General features: G+C 38.7%; 3 protein-coding genes and 1 long non-coding RNA gene across 4 annotated transcripts; 2 read left to right on the top strand and 2 right to left on the bottom strand.

The window, feature by feature from the left end:
• Positions 1 to 972: 972 nt before the first annotated feature.
• On the bottom strand, positions 973 to 1,657 carry LOC131681826 (uncharacterized). The gene is made up of 2 exons (XR_009303984.1): positions 1,371 to 1,657; positions 973 to 1,226 (listed from the first exon to the last, which is right to left on the bottom strand). It is a non-coding gene; the product is annotated as an uncharacterized LOC131681826 (long non-coding RNA).
• A 2,602-nt stretch (positions 1,658 to 4,259) lies between these two features.
• Positions 4,260 to 7,616, top strand: LOC131684991 (BLOC-2 complex member HPS5 homolog). The gene is made up of 4 exons (XM_058968305.1): positions 4,260 to 4,615; positions 4,681 to 5,043; positions 5,096 to 5,242; positions 5,367 to 7,616. Exons 1-4 carry the CDS (start codon positions 4,520 to 4,522, stop codon positions 7,218 to 7,220), a joined length of 2,460 nt encoding a protein of 819 aa, XP_058824288.1. The 5' UTR covers positions 4,260 to 4,519; the 3' UTR covers positions 7,221 to 7,616.
• Positions 7,617 to 7,623: 7 nt separating this feature from the next.
• On the bottom strand, positions 7,624 to 8,278 carry LOC131684992 (cytochrome c oxidase assembly protein COX16 homolog, mitochondrial). The gene is made up of 2 exons (XM_058968306.1): positions 7,961 to 8,278; positions 7,624 to 7,905 (listed from the first exon to the last, which is right to left on the bottom strand). The coding sequence occupies exons 1-2, from the start codon at positions 8,080 to 8,082 to the stop codon at positions 7,704 to 7,706; spliced, it is 324 nt and encodes a 107-aa protein (XP_058824289.1). The 5' UTR covers positions 8,083 to 8,278; the 3' UTR covers positions 7,624 to 7,703.
• A 7,233-nt stretch (positions 8,279 to 15,511) lies between these two features.
• On the top strand, positions 15,512 to 18,272 carry LOC131684990 (membrane-associated tyrosine- and threonine-specific cdc2-inhibitory kinase). The gene is made up of 3 exons (XM_058968304.1): positions 15,512 to 16,406; positions 16,463 to 17,358; positions 17,477 to 18,272. Exons 1-3 carry the CDS (start codon positions 15,828 to 15,830, stop codon positions 17,649 to 17,651), a joined length of 1,650 nt encoding a protein of 549 aa, XP_058824287.1. The 5' UTR covers positions 15,512 to 15,827; the 3' UTR covers positions 17,652 to 18,272.

Raw genomic sequence — 18,272 nt, 5'->3', positions numbered from 1 at the left:
TTGGCCAATGCCTTTGTGACCTCTATAAGAAGTTTGTCATCATTCAGTTCAGCTGTCACTATGCAACGGTTTTGGCCTTACTAAAGCTGATGCAGTGTGTTTTTGGCGACGAATGCTACCTGAAATGGTACCGGAAACCGAATCCGAAAATAGGGTCAATTATGGTTCCAATATGATCAGTGATTTTTATCGATGGTTTGCAGGAACTAAATTATTGGCACTGCGATTTGTTGGTTGTTATTGACATTGGGACATACAGAAATGACGTAGTTATTCTCTGTGATTTTCAACCCCCTTTGCCCCTCACAGCTTTTCAGCACTAAATTCTAATCATCCCCTTTGAAACAATGTCATTTTCTCTAAGAACTGCCCCACTTCTTCCGCACGCAGCGAATGAAATAATTTCAAGTATTTTGAATAATTTACAAAATAGCGACGGCTTTCAATAATATTTTCATGTGAGTAGCGATTATGTATATAAAATCCCATCCAACACCATTCCGCAGTTTTATTGCGAAAGATTCTAAAATGTATACGTTCATCGAGATTTGCCCCAATTTTATCAGAAAAGAAAATTGAATTCAGCCTCTAAACTCTAGGAAGTATCGTATTTCTCTAGTAGTGTCTTTTTAAGCGAATAATACTCATAGAATAAATTCCAATCAGCATACAAATCCAAACATTTCTCTTCTTTTTCTTGGCTTGAAATTTCTAACTTCACTGGTTGTATTAGACATCCCTAACTTGTGTTTTGCGGTGGTTTGAAAATCTCCAAAAGAAAGCTACGTCATTTGTATGCGGTCCTTTAAGCCAAAAAGTAAGTTTTTTCGCTCATTAGTCGTTTTCTTGCCGACGACTGATACGCGAAGGAACTTTTCCAATTAGATGTCTATGTGACAAGTTAATCTATTTCGCTTTTCTTGGAGACAGTAAGAGTGATCAGCTATTTTTAATAAATGTAATTAAAATAAGTTAATGTCGAAGAACAATTTTATTTGTAAATAATGGTTGTATAATGTGCAATCTACATTTCTGCTCATCACTCATCGGGGTACTCAGCAGAATTACCGACTTTCGATGGAGATCTCGGTACCAAGTTTTTCACATATCGTACGCATCATCGTCAGAATTACCGTAGTACTTCAACATGGTCCGGTATACGATACTGCGCCGTGACAAATTACAGTGGTCCTTGGTTAAGTTAGAATCGATTCCAAATCCAACGCCTGGAATTCAAAATTAAGATATGCAATTATCTCTGTTCCAAAACTAGTACACATCACCATTCTATCGTGTCTTATGAAAGAGATTCTATTATGTGGATGCTAAGACTTTACCGGTATAGCATTCTCCCATCAAAACACACTCACTTTATTGCAAATCACTTGTTACCAGCACGAAGAAAGGTGACGGGCGCTGGACCAAACATCTTATGAACGGACGTTGAGTTTCACGACTGATCAATGATCATGCTGTCGCAGGTTCGCCTTGCTCGGTACACCAGAAATACCAGAATTGAATATTGTATATGGGATCCAACGAACCCGACGAGTGACACGACACGGTAATGAAAACGACCGCGATCTACAGTGGAATTCCTGGCAGCGGAAAAAATCTTGGACACAGCCTCTACAAGTTTTTTCGTTATTGTTGTTTGTTAAAGAATGGAATCCTGGCAATATCAAAATGTGAAAAACAAAGCAAAAATGCGTTGAACAAAGATGGTGGACGCTGCTCTAACCAACGGCTTCAAATGGGTAGCATGATAATAGAAACATGGCGAAAATAGGCTCGTCACCGTATTCGTTGCTCTTGCAGACAGCTAATCGATGTAAACAATCTTCTCCTTGCTTAAGGGCTATTCAGCTAGAAACATGCATTGTTTAACATATCGATAAGAAAAAAAAAGATTTCGTGGTCAGAAACAATCTGAAAACAGTCATACATTTTTCATAGGCGGTTCAGGGTTGCGATAATTTGCACTTCTGATATACTTTTGCGCGGAAGCATTTTGCACAATAAGAGTAAGAGATCGAAAAAAAATTAGAGGGTTGTGTACAAGACACGACCACCGTTACATTGAAAATGCAGCATGACTAGCGAACACCATGCGTGAGTTTATTTCATCGTATCAATATCGCATCGTTTTTCAGGGCACACATGCATTACGTTGTTACTTTTAATATTATTGTTTACTGGAAAAAGATACAGAATTGAATTTTCCAATTCAATTCTTTTTCTATTATATATTCGTTCTAATGAGGTTTGCGGATGAAACGAATCGAACCTTGCCGCTAAGGCTCATGGTAAAGGTACAGAATTAACAAGCGCAAACTTAATATAAGATAATAAAAGGAATTTTCTACTTGAATTTTTTCCGTTATTTATTTGTCCTAATAAGGATGGTTTGCTGAAAGCTGTCTTGTGATACTAGACGAGAATCCTACACACACAAAAATAATGAAATTTAAACGAATAAATCAATACGAATGTAAACATACAAAGCTTGAATCCAAAATTTGTAGAGTCAAGCATTTTCAATGCTAAAATATTGGATATTCGTGCACGGTACTAAACCGTGAATCGGATTGGAAAGGTGTAAATTTGGCTTTACCCAAAGGAGTTGTTTATGTTAAAGGCCCGCACAGAGTGAAGCCAAATCTACCTATCGAACAGTCAGATGGCTACCTATCGTGCAAAGTAAACAAACATTTTTCTTTCGGAGAACATGCAAGAAAAGTATTAGTGTTGATAAAAATAATATCATGGCCAAATATTTCAATCGACTAAACCAGACACTGTATTCAATTTATTATACTTTTTTGTAACAATGTAAAATAAATTACATGGAATAGTAGTATGAATGAAGTGCTACAAGCCATGAAACAGTATGTTTTCAATTCACTCCATATCAATTTACTGTGCGACTCGGTTGAAGTCATTCAAAGTTACAGCAAAAACTGTGGGTGCCAGGAACAAATAAGAGGGCATCATTTTAGGCAGTGTTGCGCATTCCTCTGTACGGGACTCTATAATACCACAGACTCTAGCTTTACCCAGTAAACGAAATGGTGGACAGGCAGGTTAAACTAGATGCTGGCGATCGGTAGGCTATTGAAACGTTGTTCTAGGCTATCCGCCGTAATTTGCCGTTTACTGTAAAAGTAGTGTGGGTACCCACACTTCTTTTGCAGTAAAGGGCAAGACGACGGGGAGCCTAACACAAAGTTTCAATAGTTATTGCGCACTTCCCACCAACCTGGACTCCGCACTTTCGAAGTGCGAGTGATCAAACTGCTACTGAAAACTGCGAGCTGTCAAATCACATGTATTTCAAGTGATAGAGATGGTATTTTCATGGACAAACCAGTCGAGCTAACCAGTCTATGAGAAGAATTCAATAGAAGAATAGTAAGTGCGCAGTGTGGTTAGAATCCAGTTTTTACTGCCACAAGCAATAGCATCTAGTGTCGTTGATCTAGTTTAACCAGCCTACCCGCCTTTTCTGGGTATCGTCCAAGATGGAGAGAAGGTGGGAACATTTGACACTTTTGAGTGTATTAGTATTATCACAGATAACAGACGTTTAGGCTCGATTTGAATCGTGTGTAAATACCCGCTACTGAAATTCCGAATAAATCAGACGTCTGAAACACGTTTGGCAAACGTTTGTAGATGGCGCAGTGATCGATACAATGCAGTTAGATTGTAGCTGTCAAACACGTGAAGAAATTTTGTTCTAGCCTAAACGTCTGTTATCTGTGGTATTATACTTGCAAAATTGAGCATGGCGGCCGGGGCCCTTGAAGTAAACATCAACATACGAACGAGCATCCTGATTCCTTGGCGCACGATGAAAAGTGAGAAAAGGCCGAGCTTCACTTTAGATCTATCGATTAGAACACTTATGGACACTTTTTACCTAAAAAAAAGATTAAATTAACTATGACCGAACCGAAACAAAACTTATGGCAACAGAAGGGCCCGCTACGTGGCCTGTTTGTGCATTTCTTCTTCATATCCTCTTGTTTTTTCGGCTTCATGAAAGAAAAATGACAACCGCACTCACACAGAAAAAATGTGCACACCTGTATCCGTCTTGGGTATCGTCGTAAAAACTCGCGGAAGGCGCGTTTCCAATCAAGCGTATTATATTTAAGTTTCTTTCCGTGTAAGAAATGTTGATGTCTGTACCGTATCTCCGAGAGAAATTCCCGGAAGCTGACCCCCCAGTAACAATCTTACAAAAATTTGACAGCTTTTGAGAAGCAGTGAAAAATAAATTTCTTGCTGTTTGCATTTTTTTCGTTCCTGTGTTATCAGTTTAATCTCGTTGGATATTTGCTGTTTTTCGAGACTCAAAAGTTGTGCTTGAACTTCGTAATCTATCAGCTATGTTTGTGCCAATTCAAAGTTTTATTTGATTTGTCCGCAATTCCCGAAAACTCCTGCGCCTGTTTCGATACTGGCATATAGGTAGGTATATAGCTACAGTGAGTATTGGTGCGAAGGTGCTACAATGATAATGGATGCAGTCAAGCATTACGGCCTGGGCCAGCGTATAAATCTTACGCAGGCCGTCAACCTTCCGCTGCGTAACACCAAAAGGATCAAGGTGAATGGAGTTAGATAGTAGCGATTAAGTATTTTATAAACATAGTTTTTTTTCTCTGATTTTAGTTTACCTGCTTCGATGTCTCGCACAAATATCTGATATTTGGTGCCAACTCCGGAAGTTTGTACGTGTACGATCGTGGCACTATTAGTTTTCTGAGTATTATTCCCAGTCAGTTGGGCAGGATAAGTCAGCTATCGATTTCACGCAATGGAAAGCAGATTGCTATAGCCAATATGAGGGGGTCGATAGGTATTGTGCTAGATTTGGAGAGCTCCGGCAGTTCAAAGGAGGTACTGCTAACGGATCTAGGAAATGGCAACAATGGAAACTTCGTTACCTGTTTTTGTTGGGGTGAAGATGATCGTGAATTGTATTGTGGAGATTCGAAGGGGACTGTGTCACTTTTGCAGCTGGCGATGTTTATGGTAAGGTGAGTAAAGGTTCTCAATCGCTATACCTATCTTTTTATATTTATAGGGACGAAATATTTTGAACATAACACTTAATCCGGTACTATTGCTGGAGAATCAAATTGTACAAATAGATCGGTACCAAGATCTGTTACTGGTTTCGACACTGTCGAAGTGTGTTCTGTGCAATACAGCGCGTGAGGAGTTCAAACAGGTTAGTCAGATTTTTGAACTAAGCTTACATTCAATAAGCCAACCCTATCAAAAAGCTACATGAATCGTGAAATATTTGATAAAAGTTTTGATTTTTTTCATATGTTTTTCGTTTCCCTCCACAGATCGGTAACCGTCCTCGGGACGGTGAGTACGGCGCAACCTTTATTGTGGGTCAAAGGCACCGTACGGGTACGCCGGTGGAAGCAGAAGAAGACGACAATGACAACAATCAGATGCCGTCACCTTCAATGTACTGCAGTAGCACCGCTAGTGACATCATACGGAGGGAAGAGGTGCGAATATTTTGTGCCAGACCGGGATCTCGACTATGGGAAGCGGACATGGAAGGAAATGTTCTGCGAACACACCAGTTCAAGCAAAAATCAGACGCATCTCCTCAACAGAACGATATAATTTCATTTAAGCGTCTGCAAACAATTCTGAATAGACTAATACTGGTGCACGACTCGAGGGAGATATTTCTCATAGACCCACTCGCATCGAAAGTTGTATTGTGGATCAACGATTTGGAACAGATTGAGCGCGTGGCTGTTGTAGGAGAGCATATCTACGTTTTCGGTGGCGAACAGAAACTATTCCAACTGAAACTGGAGGTTGAGATAAGTAGTCAACCGAAGAAGATTACAAGCAACGGAAAGCAGAACTCGCCTCTCAGAATGGAAAATGGAGTTTACATTTTAGATCACCTGTTTAACAACAATGGAGGAAGAGATGGTTCCCTGCAAGCGGAAGTAACAATCAAGGAGGCTCTGGTGTCGGTTGTACGTGGTAAGTATGGACGGAACATTAAGCAAATGTTCTTGGGGTATGATCAGATCGGTCCCGAAAGGCCCAAAACACTAAACGTGAGCAAGATGTACAATAACGAAGAGAACTACAACGACATAGTTCGAATTTTACCCAGCAATGATGAGGCTGTCGAAGATGAGGATACCACCGAAGAAGTTGTTCCCAAAAGAAACGCACAAAAGAAGATGTTTTCCATGTCACTACTCAGCGATTATCAGCTTAGTGAGGATGACAAAACTGTTCGTAATCTGTATCTAGTGTACCGTTCATCAACCATAAGTAATCTGAATTTTACTGACCGCTACGCTAAAATCTTTGATGCCTACGAATGTCAAGCGATTGTTAGTCTACTGTACAAACTAGAATGCGTAATGGAGGAACACAATGAAGATAACCCGAGGCTCAAGTGCATTCGAATCTATTTCGACTACTTGAAGGTTGAACTGATCTGGGAGATCGACGAGGAATCAAGAGTTTACATCAAGCGAAGCTTTATCGAATACAATCAGAAACTGCTGGATGAAGAGCTACGCCTACTGGAAAAGTGTGAATCATGTGGTCATTATCTGCGGCCCACTTCCTGCTGCCACTACGCAGATATAGGAACCACTCTGATCCAGTACTACTGGTCTCGGCGAGAATATACTCAGTGTTTTGAAATTGTGCAACAAGTTCCGTACCTTTGGTTAACCATCACCAAGTTCCACATTCAGGATCAACGTGAGGACAAAGTAGTTCAGTGCCTGTGGAATGTGGGAGACCGCGTCCTATTGGAAAGGGCTGCCAGCGAAATGTTCTCCATCGATCTTTGGCGTCAATTACTCGATTTGATGCTGACCTGCTACAACAGTAACAGCTTGATGTGTTTGAACTGTGATAAACTTTGTACGTTTGTCGATCCCGATCGAAATCCCATGCGATTGCAGTTAAGTGACAGTGACAAAAGCAATAATTACGCTACGCAAACAAGCAGCAGTAGTCAAACTAACATTGACCAAAGGATCAATTTTTACAGTTGGGACTATATCTTGAATGTGGCTATAAACAGTGAAGTTGTCGAAGGAAAGGACTTGTTGCAACTTCTACGAGGCTATGACGAGTTCATTCCAAAAGGTGCAATCAGTACAAGATTCTATCTAAAATGTCTGCTGGACACTAGTGAATAGAAAAGTAAAAAACAAATAATATTAGATATCGGTGTGCGTAAAAGTAGCTACCAAAGCAATCTGCCTAACTAGTAAAAAGCTACGCAATCAAAACATATTTAAAGATCTGCTTCAGTAAGACTAAATATCTACGATTGTTGCTAAAATACTTAAGACCTAAACAATTAGATGCCTACTTAAGTGAAACGAACTTTCACCCCGAGTCAAGTTGGTGACGCAGGCGTTACCTTCGCCTATCTCATTTACAATAATCATATCGGACAGAACCGTAGAAAGCTTTCAGTGTTAAAACACCAAAATATATTAGTCAAGTTTCTTAGTCGCTTAATGTAAAGTGCAAGCTTACAACATTGTTATCATAGTTGGCAAATGCAATACATACGAAATACATTACACCTACCACTAAATATACAAATCCTCTTTTTTATTTTTCTGATAATTAACTTATATCAACTACAAAAAAAACTAGTGTCTCATTTTTCTTTAATGTCCTACCTTTGCCTGTCTGGGCATGGTTTCTTCTTCCCACGGCCGCGGACCACGAACGTTTTCCCAACTGTCGATGTCAATTGCTTTTATTTTATCATATTCCGTCTCCAGCGTAACCTCTGCTGGCTTTTTCATCTCAATACCGTACGATTCGGCTTCCTCCCAGGTAAGAGTACCCTTTTTGGAATAAGTGTATCTGCAATCAGGATGTTTATGTAATCACAATTAACCGATCATAATACACGTCATACCTAAGCTGAGCAAACTGTTGTAAACCGAATGATCCGGCAACGATTAGGACTAGGAACGGAACACCGTACCGGAAGAACTTTTGCTTCCTGTAGTACTGCAGCCGGTTTTGAAGCGTGTTCATGCTGCTGGTTGAACGTTTACAATAGTGCGACTAAATAGTTTGTGTGATGTGGCATACTTTCATTAGAATCTGGATCTAATACGCACTTGCTACCAGTTAACTGATTTTTAATCAAATCACACTAGATCGCGAGAATCTTGAAAAATTTTAATGTTACCAAATAGATACGAATCTACTAGCAAAACAAAGTCGGCATGACACATAAAGGCGAATAAAAAGGGAAGAAAGGTAAGCGAAAGAGACAAAATAATAGAGTGCGTTCACAGTTCATATTCAAAAAATATTTATGAAGCAAAATGCACGCTGTGTTAATAGCGTTACATTTCGAGCACTAGCTCGACCAAAATGACATTTGCTGCGCTTTTGTTAACACTTTCTGATTGGCTCTCGCGTGTTTTTTTGAGAGGGGCCAATAAGCATACTGTCAAAATTCACTTTGAGAGAAAATTCTGGACAAGCCGTAACTCGCCGAGAATGGATGTTAACATTTTAAGAAAGAGAGACTTTTTCCCTTTTGTCTGTTGCTGTGATTTATAATTGGCGATCAATGTTTGTCCAAAATTTCCTCTCAAAATGAATTTTGACAGTAGGCTTATTGGTCCACGAAAGGCAGCTGTTCTTTACACCGTTTTTGATTGATGACACTGACACTGCCACGGTGTTTTGCACTGGTACGGTACTCGTTTGGAATAATAGACAAATTAAGAGTTTGAAAAATAGGAAGCAAAAAGCCCATAAGCTGTATAAGAAAAACCAAATGACTACTTCAAAGGTCGTTCGACCTCAACAAACTTACTAGAATTTATTAACTATTCACTGATGATTGCAATGGATAATGGAAACTACGTCAAGGCACTTTATACAGGCTTAAGTAAAGCATTTTATCCTACACTCAAAAAAAAGTAAACGTTATGCCTATTGATTTTACACATAGATTTTTGCAATTAACGGAGGCATATAGACACTATTTGCTGGCACATAAACCAAATGTGTGTATTTACAAGAAATTTTAATCTTACATTCACCTTTCATAACTATTAGGAGCATAAAACCCCATTCTATAACAATATGCACATATAACTTATATGTGTGCATACATAGTTTTTACAGTTGACACATAGAAGGTATGTGTGCGCGAGATAACAATAGCATTTCTTCTTCATATGAATTTTAAGCGGTTTGAAGCAAATAGAATTAACGCTTGGATTTTTTTCAGTGTAGGGGCTGATCATTGTGATGCATTTTTAAAAATCAGCTAAATTAAATGCATTTCTTTCCATCAAAATAGAAATTCGTAATGTATTTTGCGTTGCGTGCAATGTATTTTGCGTTGCGCGTAAGACGTCAAAACCCTACAAAAATTAGCCCTACATTCAACAAAACGTCGAACAAAGTGAATCAGCGTAGGACCAAATACAAATATCTAATGTGTATTTGGTAGGACGTTTGTTAAACAAACTTTTCTGCGAGGGAGTGCAAAGTTGATTCAAAAATGGAAATTAAATGCATTTTTTCTAATTTGATGCAAATTTGTTATACATTTCTAGAGTGATCTGCCCCTAGATTTTATCGCATTGTCATCCCAATGTTACTTTATAAATTGATAAAGATCGGTATTGAGCCTGAGTTACTTACATGGTTAGAACCATATCTCTCCGTCCGTCAGCAAATAATTAAATTCAAGCAATCTAATGCTATTAATGCCACCTAAGGAATTCCACAAGGCTCTCATTTAGGCCCTCTATTGTTTATTTTATACGTGAACGATATCTCCTTTATTCTCAAATAACTGAAAATATTAATTTATGCAGACGATATGAAACTTTACTTGGAGATAGGAAACGCTGAAGATATGAATACATTTCAAAACGAAATACAAATTTTCCACACGTGGTGTCAAAAAAGCCTCTTACAACTGAACGTGAAGAAATGTTATTCAATAACCTTTAGTCGCAAACGACAAACACCAAATGTTGAGATTACTTTACGAAATCAGACTGTAGTAAAATTTGAAAGAATTAGGGATTTAGGAGTTATATTATACGCGAGGGGCAAGCACTAACAGGTTTGAGTGCGCCGTATTGAAAATACCAACGTATTTCGAATATAATTAAAGTAAATGATGAAAGTATTTAAAAATACTTCTGTGGTACTTGATAAGGTACTTAATATAATCAATGTCGATGTTTGAGTGCTTGAAGTATTTAAAGTACATATTGGTGGCAATTAAAATATTGTACGTATTTAAAGCACAGACTAACAGACATAACACTATGAGGGAATTCCCACAAAAAACGTCGATCCGGTAATTTTCCCAGAACACTAGCTCCACCTTTTATTCACAGTCCCAAATACTCATTTGTTGAAGGCTTACCCCTCAGGTTTGGGAACAATTTTGGCTAGTGGTCTATCCCCCATATGCTTGTTCATATGTCAGTGGCGCCATAATTTCAAATGTGGTCACAGTCCCAACTACAAATATATTTAAAATGACCGTTAAAGCGGGCGAAGCATTGTTTTCGAGTGTTATGTCTGTTAGTCTGTGTTTAAAGTACTAAGGCGCTGTACTTAAAATCTTTTCTGTATTTGACAGCACTTTTTTTAAATATTGGCGGTACTTTATGGTACTTAAAGAAACTTAACTAATTAAGTACTACTTTTGGCACTGCGTCGTATTGAAAATTTAGTGCTTGCCTCTCGATTATACACAAAGCTAACAACATGCTCAGTTTTATAAATCGCTTTAGCTATCATTTTGAAGATCCTTATACAAAAAAATTATATATTGCATATGTTAGGGCGATATTGGAATATTGTAGTATTATTTGGTGCCCTTTTTCAAGCAGACATGATGAACGAATAGAATCGGTACGAAAACACTTTTTATTATTTGCCCTTCGTAAACTAGGATGGACAGCATTCCCTTTGCCATCTTATGAAGCACGCTGCTTGCTTATCAATATTCAAACATTAAAGGAGCGTCGCGAATTTGCAATGCTTTCGTTCATTAGTAATATCGTTTCGCATCGTCTCGATTCAGCTGAAATTTTATCCAAATTGAACTTTTATGCACCCTCACGACAGCTACGAAATCGAAATATATTTTCAATAACTCCTTTTCGCACAAACTATGCAAAATATAGCCCCATAAATCGAATGGTGTCTATTTATAATCACTATTGCGACTCAATAGATTTTACAATGTCTAAACTGAAACTGAAACGCGATTTTTATGAATGGGTATTTTGTACGCATTTTGTTGTAACAGTTCTGCAAAAAATAATGGGTAAAACATACCCAGGTTGACGTACAAGGTCTCATTAATAGTACCTTTCCCAATTCATTTTATGATAATTAAACACTGATCTAATGGGATCGGAAACAGTTTCTTAAGAAAGTGAAAAAGTTACTGGAAGGTGATCAGAATCAAAGTCAGCATGTGTAATCAATTCGCTACAAATGTGACTTTGGTCTGTCAAAACTGTAAAACTTGTAAGTTTTTTAAAGTCTCCTTTCAAGAAATTAGTTTGTTTGCCAATGCACCGAAACGGCAAATACGCTGCAGCAATAATTTTTACCAAGATCGGTTTCAACTTTGATACCGAAACCACAGACAAACAGACATAATACATTGAGCAAAAAGACAAAATTTCTATCGATCATATTTATAAAATCCTTTTTACTTGCCACTAGCGCTACCTATCGTCATTCCTGCTCAACTTCTTTACTCACCTCGTCGAAGATAGCGACACTGGTCGTCGTTGCCAGGTAAAAGTTTCATAGTGAAAGTTTGTTTGTTTAAATTTTTCCAACACTATGCGATGTTTGCAATGGCCAGGAAGATGGCTTTACTGTTCGCAAGTTAAAGGTACTTATTAAACTTTAACAATTATAATTTATCAGCACTTTAAAATCTGCTTTAACTATTACTGTTTGTAAAGTATCATAAGCCGAATGCACGTGTCAAACAAAGAATAATCAGGGATTGAACAATAACGTATGTGTCTTTCTTCAGTTCTTAATATTCGTTTTTAGGGTAGATGTAGGGTAGGGTCCTCAAAAAAATATACTTACATCTGACGGGAAAGACGTTTGAGAATATAATTATGTTTTGATATGGTTGTTAATTGCTTTTTATTTATGATTAATTTGAGAGTTATATAAAGAAATAATAAATAAAGCTAAAACAAAACTCCTTTGCAGTTCGATAATCTTGTTTTGCATTTTCAAAAAAAATCCTTCTTGCCATCGTGGATTAATCCACGTTATTGAAAATATTAGTTTCGCATACTTTATCTACAGAACGTTCTGAATTAAATCTAGACCCTCCACCTTATCCAGGTTTCCAGCAGCTTCTATCACCAATGCAGCCATTCCCTATGCTTTGCCCTAAATCCGGAATTTCCCAGCGAAATTCATTGCAAGCCATCGACTGGAAGTGATCGACACACAATAGGCTACTTTTTCCCTATTGGATTTCTTCGAGATTGATCATTCCATCAGTTCGTCCAAAGTACACAACTGAAAACAAATCTATTGTACTATTGAATATTTGAAAAAATATTTATATATTACATGGGAGAAACGCGTGGAAACCAGAAAACGATTTTCTGATTGTTACACTTTTTCTATTTTGACAACACAAACTCGCACCGGGGACTCATTTTTACAGCTATTTACCCGACTACTACGCGCGAACTTCTAAGAATGCACACTAACGCCACCACCCAAAGTGTGGCGTTCCTGGACACTAACATACCCATAAAATTATTGTTTTCAACATGAGCGATGGTGAATTTTTGAGTGTTATGTCTGTTTGTCTGTGCCGAAACTCTCAACCACCTTGGTGTCAAAAGATGATACGGCGCAATGTTTGATCCTGCGTTTAACCGCCGAATCCAAAGTCCTTATATAGGAAGGTCTTAACATGCATCAAAACAAAAACTGCCTCTGTGCTCGTATGTGTAACAATTTCTACGGTGAATGGTAGCGTCTACGTCATCAATATCACTAAACAGCTTTGACGCATGCTAGGACCGAATGTCTGCCACAATGGGCTGAAGAGCGTATCCGCATAAGAAAACGAAGAGTCGCAGATTTGACAAACACAAAACAGATTCAAGATAATCTGCATAAGGTGTATACATGGTTGTACAATAATATTATTGGTGACAAATGCATTGAGAACCTCAAAAAGGCTGAAAGAACTATTTTCTGTATTCAAAACATTATGTTTGAATAAATTTCGTTTTTTTAAATCTCTTTCTATGGAAAGTGAAGTAGTATTTACGCAATGTCTTTCTTGCCAATCGTAAAACCAAAACTCTCGCTTTACGTATGTCTATACCTTATCTTGTATCATCTTGGGATTTCACGTCATTTGCAGTTTGACAAGACCAAAGAGAATAGGAAAAGAGACGAATAGTGTGAAGCCAAAAATACCTTATTGAGCAGACCAATCGTGCAATGTAAATAAACATTACTCATGCCTGAGTTGGAGGAGATAAGTATTGTAAATCTATCAAAAAAAAATTTGAATTTTCGTCAGAATTTAGTGCAATCGTGATTGTAAGGTGCATTCTACAGTCTATGTATGAGTAAAAACAAGTTTTAGAATTATTCTCTTTGTTTCGAAATGCACATCATTTGATAAACAAATCCAACGATCGACAAAAGGTTTGTTTTCAAAATATAATAGGAGTCATTTAAAGTGCTGCCTTTGGAAACGGTTGCCAAATTCTAGTGTTGAAATCATCGTAAAGGGAGTGTTGCCGTTTTGACTGATTTTCACTCTGCGTCTCTTTCACTATTCTCTTTGGACAAGACCAAAATTGACAAGACCATAATCTAAGAGAAGAGACGACAACAGGCTTCTTGCTCTTCTTAATTTTATCTACCAGGCCCTGTCGTAATTCCAGAAACAACAAGCGTCCATAGTTGCCAGATTCCATTTGCAAGTTTTTCACAGTTGCTGAAAATAATTGTACCTCAAATATCAACCCTCGGTCGAAAAATTCACAATATTAGCTGCATTTAAAAATTGAATTTTATGTTTATTCGTGTCTCTCTTAACAATACACGTAGTTATATCGTCATTCTGGGTATTTATTCAATTTGCATGAAATGTTCATGTGTATGAAAAGTAGCCAAAATAAATTCAGCAGCACTGTTTTTGTCCCGTTTAAAATATTATGAACGCTCTTGACTGGCAAAACGACCAATCATAAGCTGGTTCAATATTGAGGTTAGGACTGGATCAAATTGGCTACGCGATTGTCTTCTCTTCTCTTAGACCATAATTTGATGTTGGAACCAGAGACTAATTGAGACGGCGGACTCACGAGTTTTCCGTGGCTCAAGAGGTACTAACTCAGGTAGTACTAGACGGTCCCTCGAAATGTCAATCAGAAAACGCGTTGATCATCGAGGATGCTTTGCGTTTCTTTGCTACGTGTTTTTATTTTTCCTGCTAGGGTATGTTGTTTACGAAGCAGTGAAAAAAATAACTCACCCCACAAACGATTTTCAGTTAATTTTCCCAGAACCATCCCTAAGTAAAGGTTGATGCATTCTGAACAATTTTTGTTTTCCAAAATATTTTAAAACAATATGCAGAACACGCAAAGGTTTCGTAGTTTTCAAAACAACACAGTGGCTGAAACATTACAAGAAATAAGATCTCAACCGCACTTATAGTTTCAGCAATTTAAATGCATACAAACTTCGATTAGTCATGAAATCCCCGAACGTTAACAAACTGGTCTGTGGTTGAAAAACTAGAAAGTGTCGTTGCGTAGATGAAAAACGGAGAAATTTTTGCATGTAAACAACAGATGCATGCAGCGACGATCCTAGGAACGGTCAATAAATAATTCCTGCTACCAACTTTACAAGCCCGTTGCAAAGGGGATCACTAGATTGGTTTGTTAAGGTTGGCAAAACTGAAGGGACCGTGATAGTTCTACTACTTCTTAAGATCTAGTACACAGTGTACCACGGAATTTCGAGTGTTTCTTCGTCAGTTGGTAGTCTCTATTAGTCTCTGTTGGAACGGTCTATCCCTAAGAGTATGATTATAGGAAGGGAAATCCTCGGCTAGGACCTCGTGCAGAGAAACTTGGCGCCAAATCGAAATTAGAGTTACGAGATACTCTTCAATTTAATATTTGGTTTTAAAAAAGTTTCGGTCACAACGGCAGATTATGTATTCTCAAGAAGATGAAAAATTCGTCTTCGTACAATGGTACTGAACGTGATTTACACTCTCTAGTTATAAAAAAATGTTATACATGCAAATATTCCCGGAAACTAATCCCATTGATAAACGTAACGCTTTGAAGCAAATTTGCATGCAAATTTTGGTAACGTCTGTTAACGTCTTAGACACACGCAACCGTAACTGTCAGAACGTTCAAACGTTTAACGAATGCAAGAAAGAGCAGACGAAATAAAAACCGCTAAGTTTTCAATCTCGTGATATTTAGTTTTTGGCTAAAAAATTGCACAATTTTCGATAAAAGACTTATTTTATATTACTACGCGAGCAGAACTGAGTTCTGAAATCACATTTTCTTTTCAATCGGCCGGAGGTTGATTTCTGTTAAGGTAGGTTGGTTATCATAACCTTCATTTTTGTTTTGCGTAAACATCTTGGGGCTTTGTTTTCAAATTCGCCGATACCGACTTTCGTGGTGTATCCTGTTCCTATAGTGATCCAGTTCCTTTTAAAGCAGAACATAAGAACAATGAAGTCCCCTTTGCCAGTGCCGGAGTTTCTGGAAGAAAGCAACCTTTCACTATCGTTCAAAGATCCCTACCGAAGAAACCGAATTCAGCGGCCGCCAAAACCGCCGAAATTATATCCCAAATTCGACAACAGTTTTAGTCGGACTAGCAATGGTTCCCTGTCGGCTCATGCGATCTCGTTTAAGAGCAACCGTTCGGAGCTCAGCTCGCTGTACCAGCGGGACAAACGAGAGTCCTACTACGAGCAGTGCTTCGAGCAGATTATTAAAGTCGGTGAAGGTTCATTCGGGGAAGTGTTCAAAGTGAAGAGTAAGCTTGATGGCTGCTTCTATGCGGTCAAAAAGTCGAAGGAGTATTTCCGAGGTGAGAATTATAGGCACGAGCGGTTGGAGGAAGTTCGTCGGTACGAACAATTTAGTGAGCACGAAAACTGCGTTAAACTGTATCAGGCATGGGAGCAGGAAGATCGGCTGTATATGCAAATGGAGCTGTGTAAAGGAAGTTTAGAAGACTACGCCCGGGAACAGCGTTTTATTCCGGAAGACAAAATATGGTCTATACTGTTGGATCTGTTACTGGTGAGATGCAATGACTTTTAAATAATGATCTTTTCTTGACGAAATTTGTTTTGCAGGGTTTGAAAAGCTTGCACGATCGAAACCTAATTCATCTGGATATAAAACTGGACAACATTTTGATCACGGATGACGGAGTGTGTAAACTAGCCGATTTTGGGCTTGTGTTTGATTTAACCAACCGGAACTCGAATCACGCAACCGAGGGTGACTCTCGGTACATTGCGCCCGAGCTGATGGAAGGCCGTTACACGAAAGCGGTAGATATTTTTAGCCTTGGAATCGCAATATTGGAGTTATCCTGCAATCTCGAACTGCCTCCGAATGGACCGCTTTGGCAAAATTTACGAAATGGTGTTCTACCAACAGAGCTTCTATGTCGTTTATCTACTGAACTGCAGGGCGTAGTTCGGTGGATGATGTGTCCTATGCCAGAGTCTCGTCCTTCTGTCGATACACTGCTTCAGTTTCCGAGGATAGTCGCTTTACACCGCGAGAGACGACGGTGGCGCTTGGTTCGCGGGGTACAATCCTATTTGCATCGCAAACTGTGCAATCTGAGATGCTTGCTGACCAGTTTGGTGATTTCCGTTGTTAGTTGTTTACGTTTGAATCACGCAAAACCGCCGATACACGGTGTCGGACAAAAAGCGAACCGCAACAGTCACAACCGCAGCTATAGCAATGGTATCAATAATAGTAGTGTGCGAACGTGCCTGATGAAGGATTTCGACGACGAGTTGGACGATGATTTGCTTACGTCTACCGGCGAGCTGGATGTTTCAACAGGTAGCGGGGGAACTGGAATGCAGATTACACCTACACTGAACAACACCGTGCCAACGCACACACCAACAGCGAGGATGATGAATTCGACGCCGCTTAACCATAGCCACGCGGGGCTTCGTTTGAGATTTAGAAATAACGCTATCGACACACCACCCGGGAATGGAAGGTGAGTAATAATCGTTCTGCTATTTACTTATTTTTTGCCGTTAGAGCTTTCGGGTATTCCCAACAAACAACTGATTTTAGAAGCTTGAAAATAATAAGCAACATCTATTTACTTCTAGCTTTGAATCGGCTGACGAGGACCTTTCCTTTGCGATAGATTCCAACCACAGCCACGGGACGGAGGAGTCGCTGCGCTCGCGTCACTCGTTGATCAATCACACATCGCCCGGCATTAACGAGTCTTCTTTTCTAACGAAGAAGAAACTTTTCTTCAAGTCGGACGACTCAGACTGACCGTGTAGCGCAGGTGGTTCGTACTTCATTCAGCAGCAGGTTATCGTTTTCCGGCTTCCAAACTGCCGCTACCAGCTGGAATTGGTAATGGCAAGCACCCGCACAATTGGTTCCTTCGATCTGATAGCCAACCGGACCCTACTCAGGAAGGTTTCGTTAGTTAATCCGTTCATCGATACGAGTACGTACTTGCGATACGCATATATAACATTTCCAGGCGCGGACAGGTGATCTATTTAGCTTTCAGCCAGTTTACTACTGAATATAATATTAGGTAACTGTAGCACTAGCAGAAGAGTAAACACACACTAAAAATACTTGTGATATCTGAGGAGACGAAAGTGAAGAAATTCTGAAAGGTTTGTTTAGTTTTGACGTGTGAAAGATTTGGGATTTAGTTTCGGTTTGATATGTAATTTTAAATGCTGTCATTGTTCGTTTGTCATGTTTTGTTCCGATTAAATAGTGTTTATTCAAAATTGAATAAAATTAGATAATTGAATTCGATTCCTTAGTAATATAATTAGAACGCATGGTAAAATAATACATTTTACGGTGTAGTGAGTGTTGAAAATAACAGATATATAATATCATGCTTTAGCCAGCATTTCTCTGAAATTA

Source organism: Topomyia yanbarensis, chromosome 2 (assembly GCF_030247195.1).
Source record: "Topomyia yanbarensis strain Yona2022 chromosome 2, ASM3024719v1, whole genome shotgun sequence".
NCBI classification, from domain to species: Eukaryota; Metazoa; Arthropoda; class Insecta; order Diptera; family Culicidae; genus Topomyia; species Topomyia yanbarensis.
This window is presented reverse-complemented; position numbering and strand designations above follow the sequence as displayed.

Excerpts from the sequence above, each read along its gene's own strand:
- LOC131684991 (XM_058968305.1), top strand. The coding sequence starts at position 4,520 with ATGATAATGGATGCAGTCAAGCATTACGGCCTGGGCCAGCGTATAAAT. Across the intron at positions 4,616-4,680 it reads GTAACACCAAAAGGATCAAG|TTTACCTGCTTCGATGTCTC; the intron begins GTGAATGGAGTT and ends CTCTGATTTTAG. Across the intron at positions 5,243-5,366 it reads CGCGTGAGGAGTTCAAACAG|ATCGGTAACCGTCCTCGGGA; the intron begins GTTAGTCAGATT and ends TTCCCTCCACAG.
- LOC131684992 (XM_058968306.1), bottom strand. The coding sequence starts at position 8,082 with ATGAACACGCTTCAAAACCGGCTGCAGTACTACAGGAAGCAAAAGTTC. Across the intron at positions 7,906-7,960 it reads CAACAGTTTGCTCAGCTTAG|ATACACTTATTCCAAAAAGG; the intron begins GTATGACGTGTA and ends TCCTGATTGCAG.
- LOC131684990 (XM_058968304.1), top strand. The coding sequence starts at position 15,828 with ATGAAGTCCCCTTTGCCAGTGCCGGAGTTTCTGGAAGAAAGCAACCTT. Across the intron at positions 16,407-16,462 it reads TACTGTTGGATCTGTTACTG|GGTTTGAAAAGCTTGCACGA; the intron begins GTGAGATGCAAT and ends TTTGTTTTGCAG. Across the intron at positions 17,359-17,476 it reads ACACCACCCGGGAATGGAAG|CTTTGAATCGGCTGACGAGG; the intron begins GTGAGTAATAAT and ends ATTTACTTCTAG.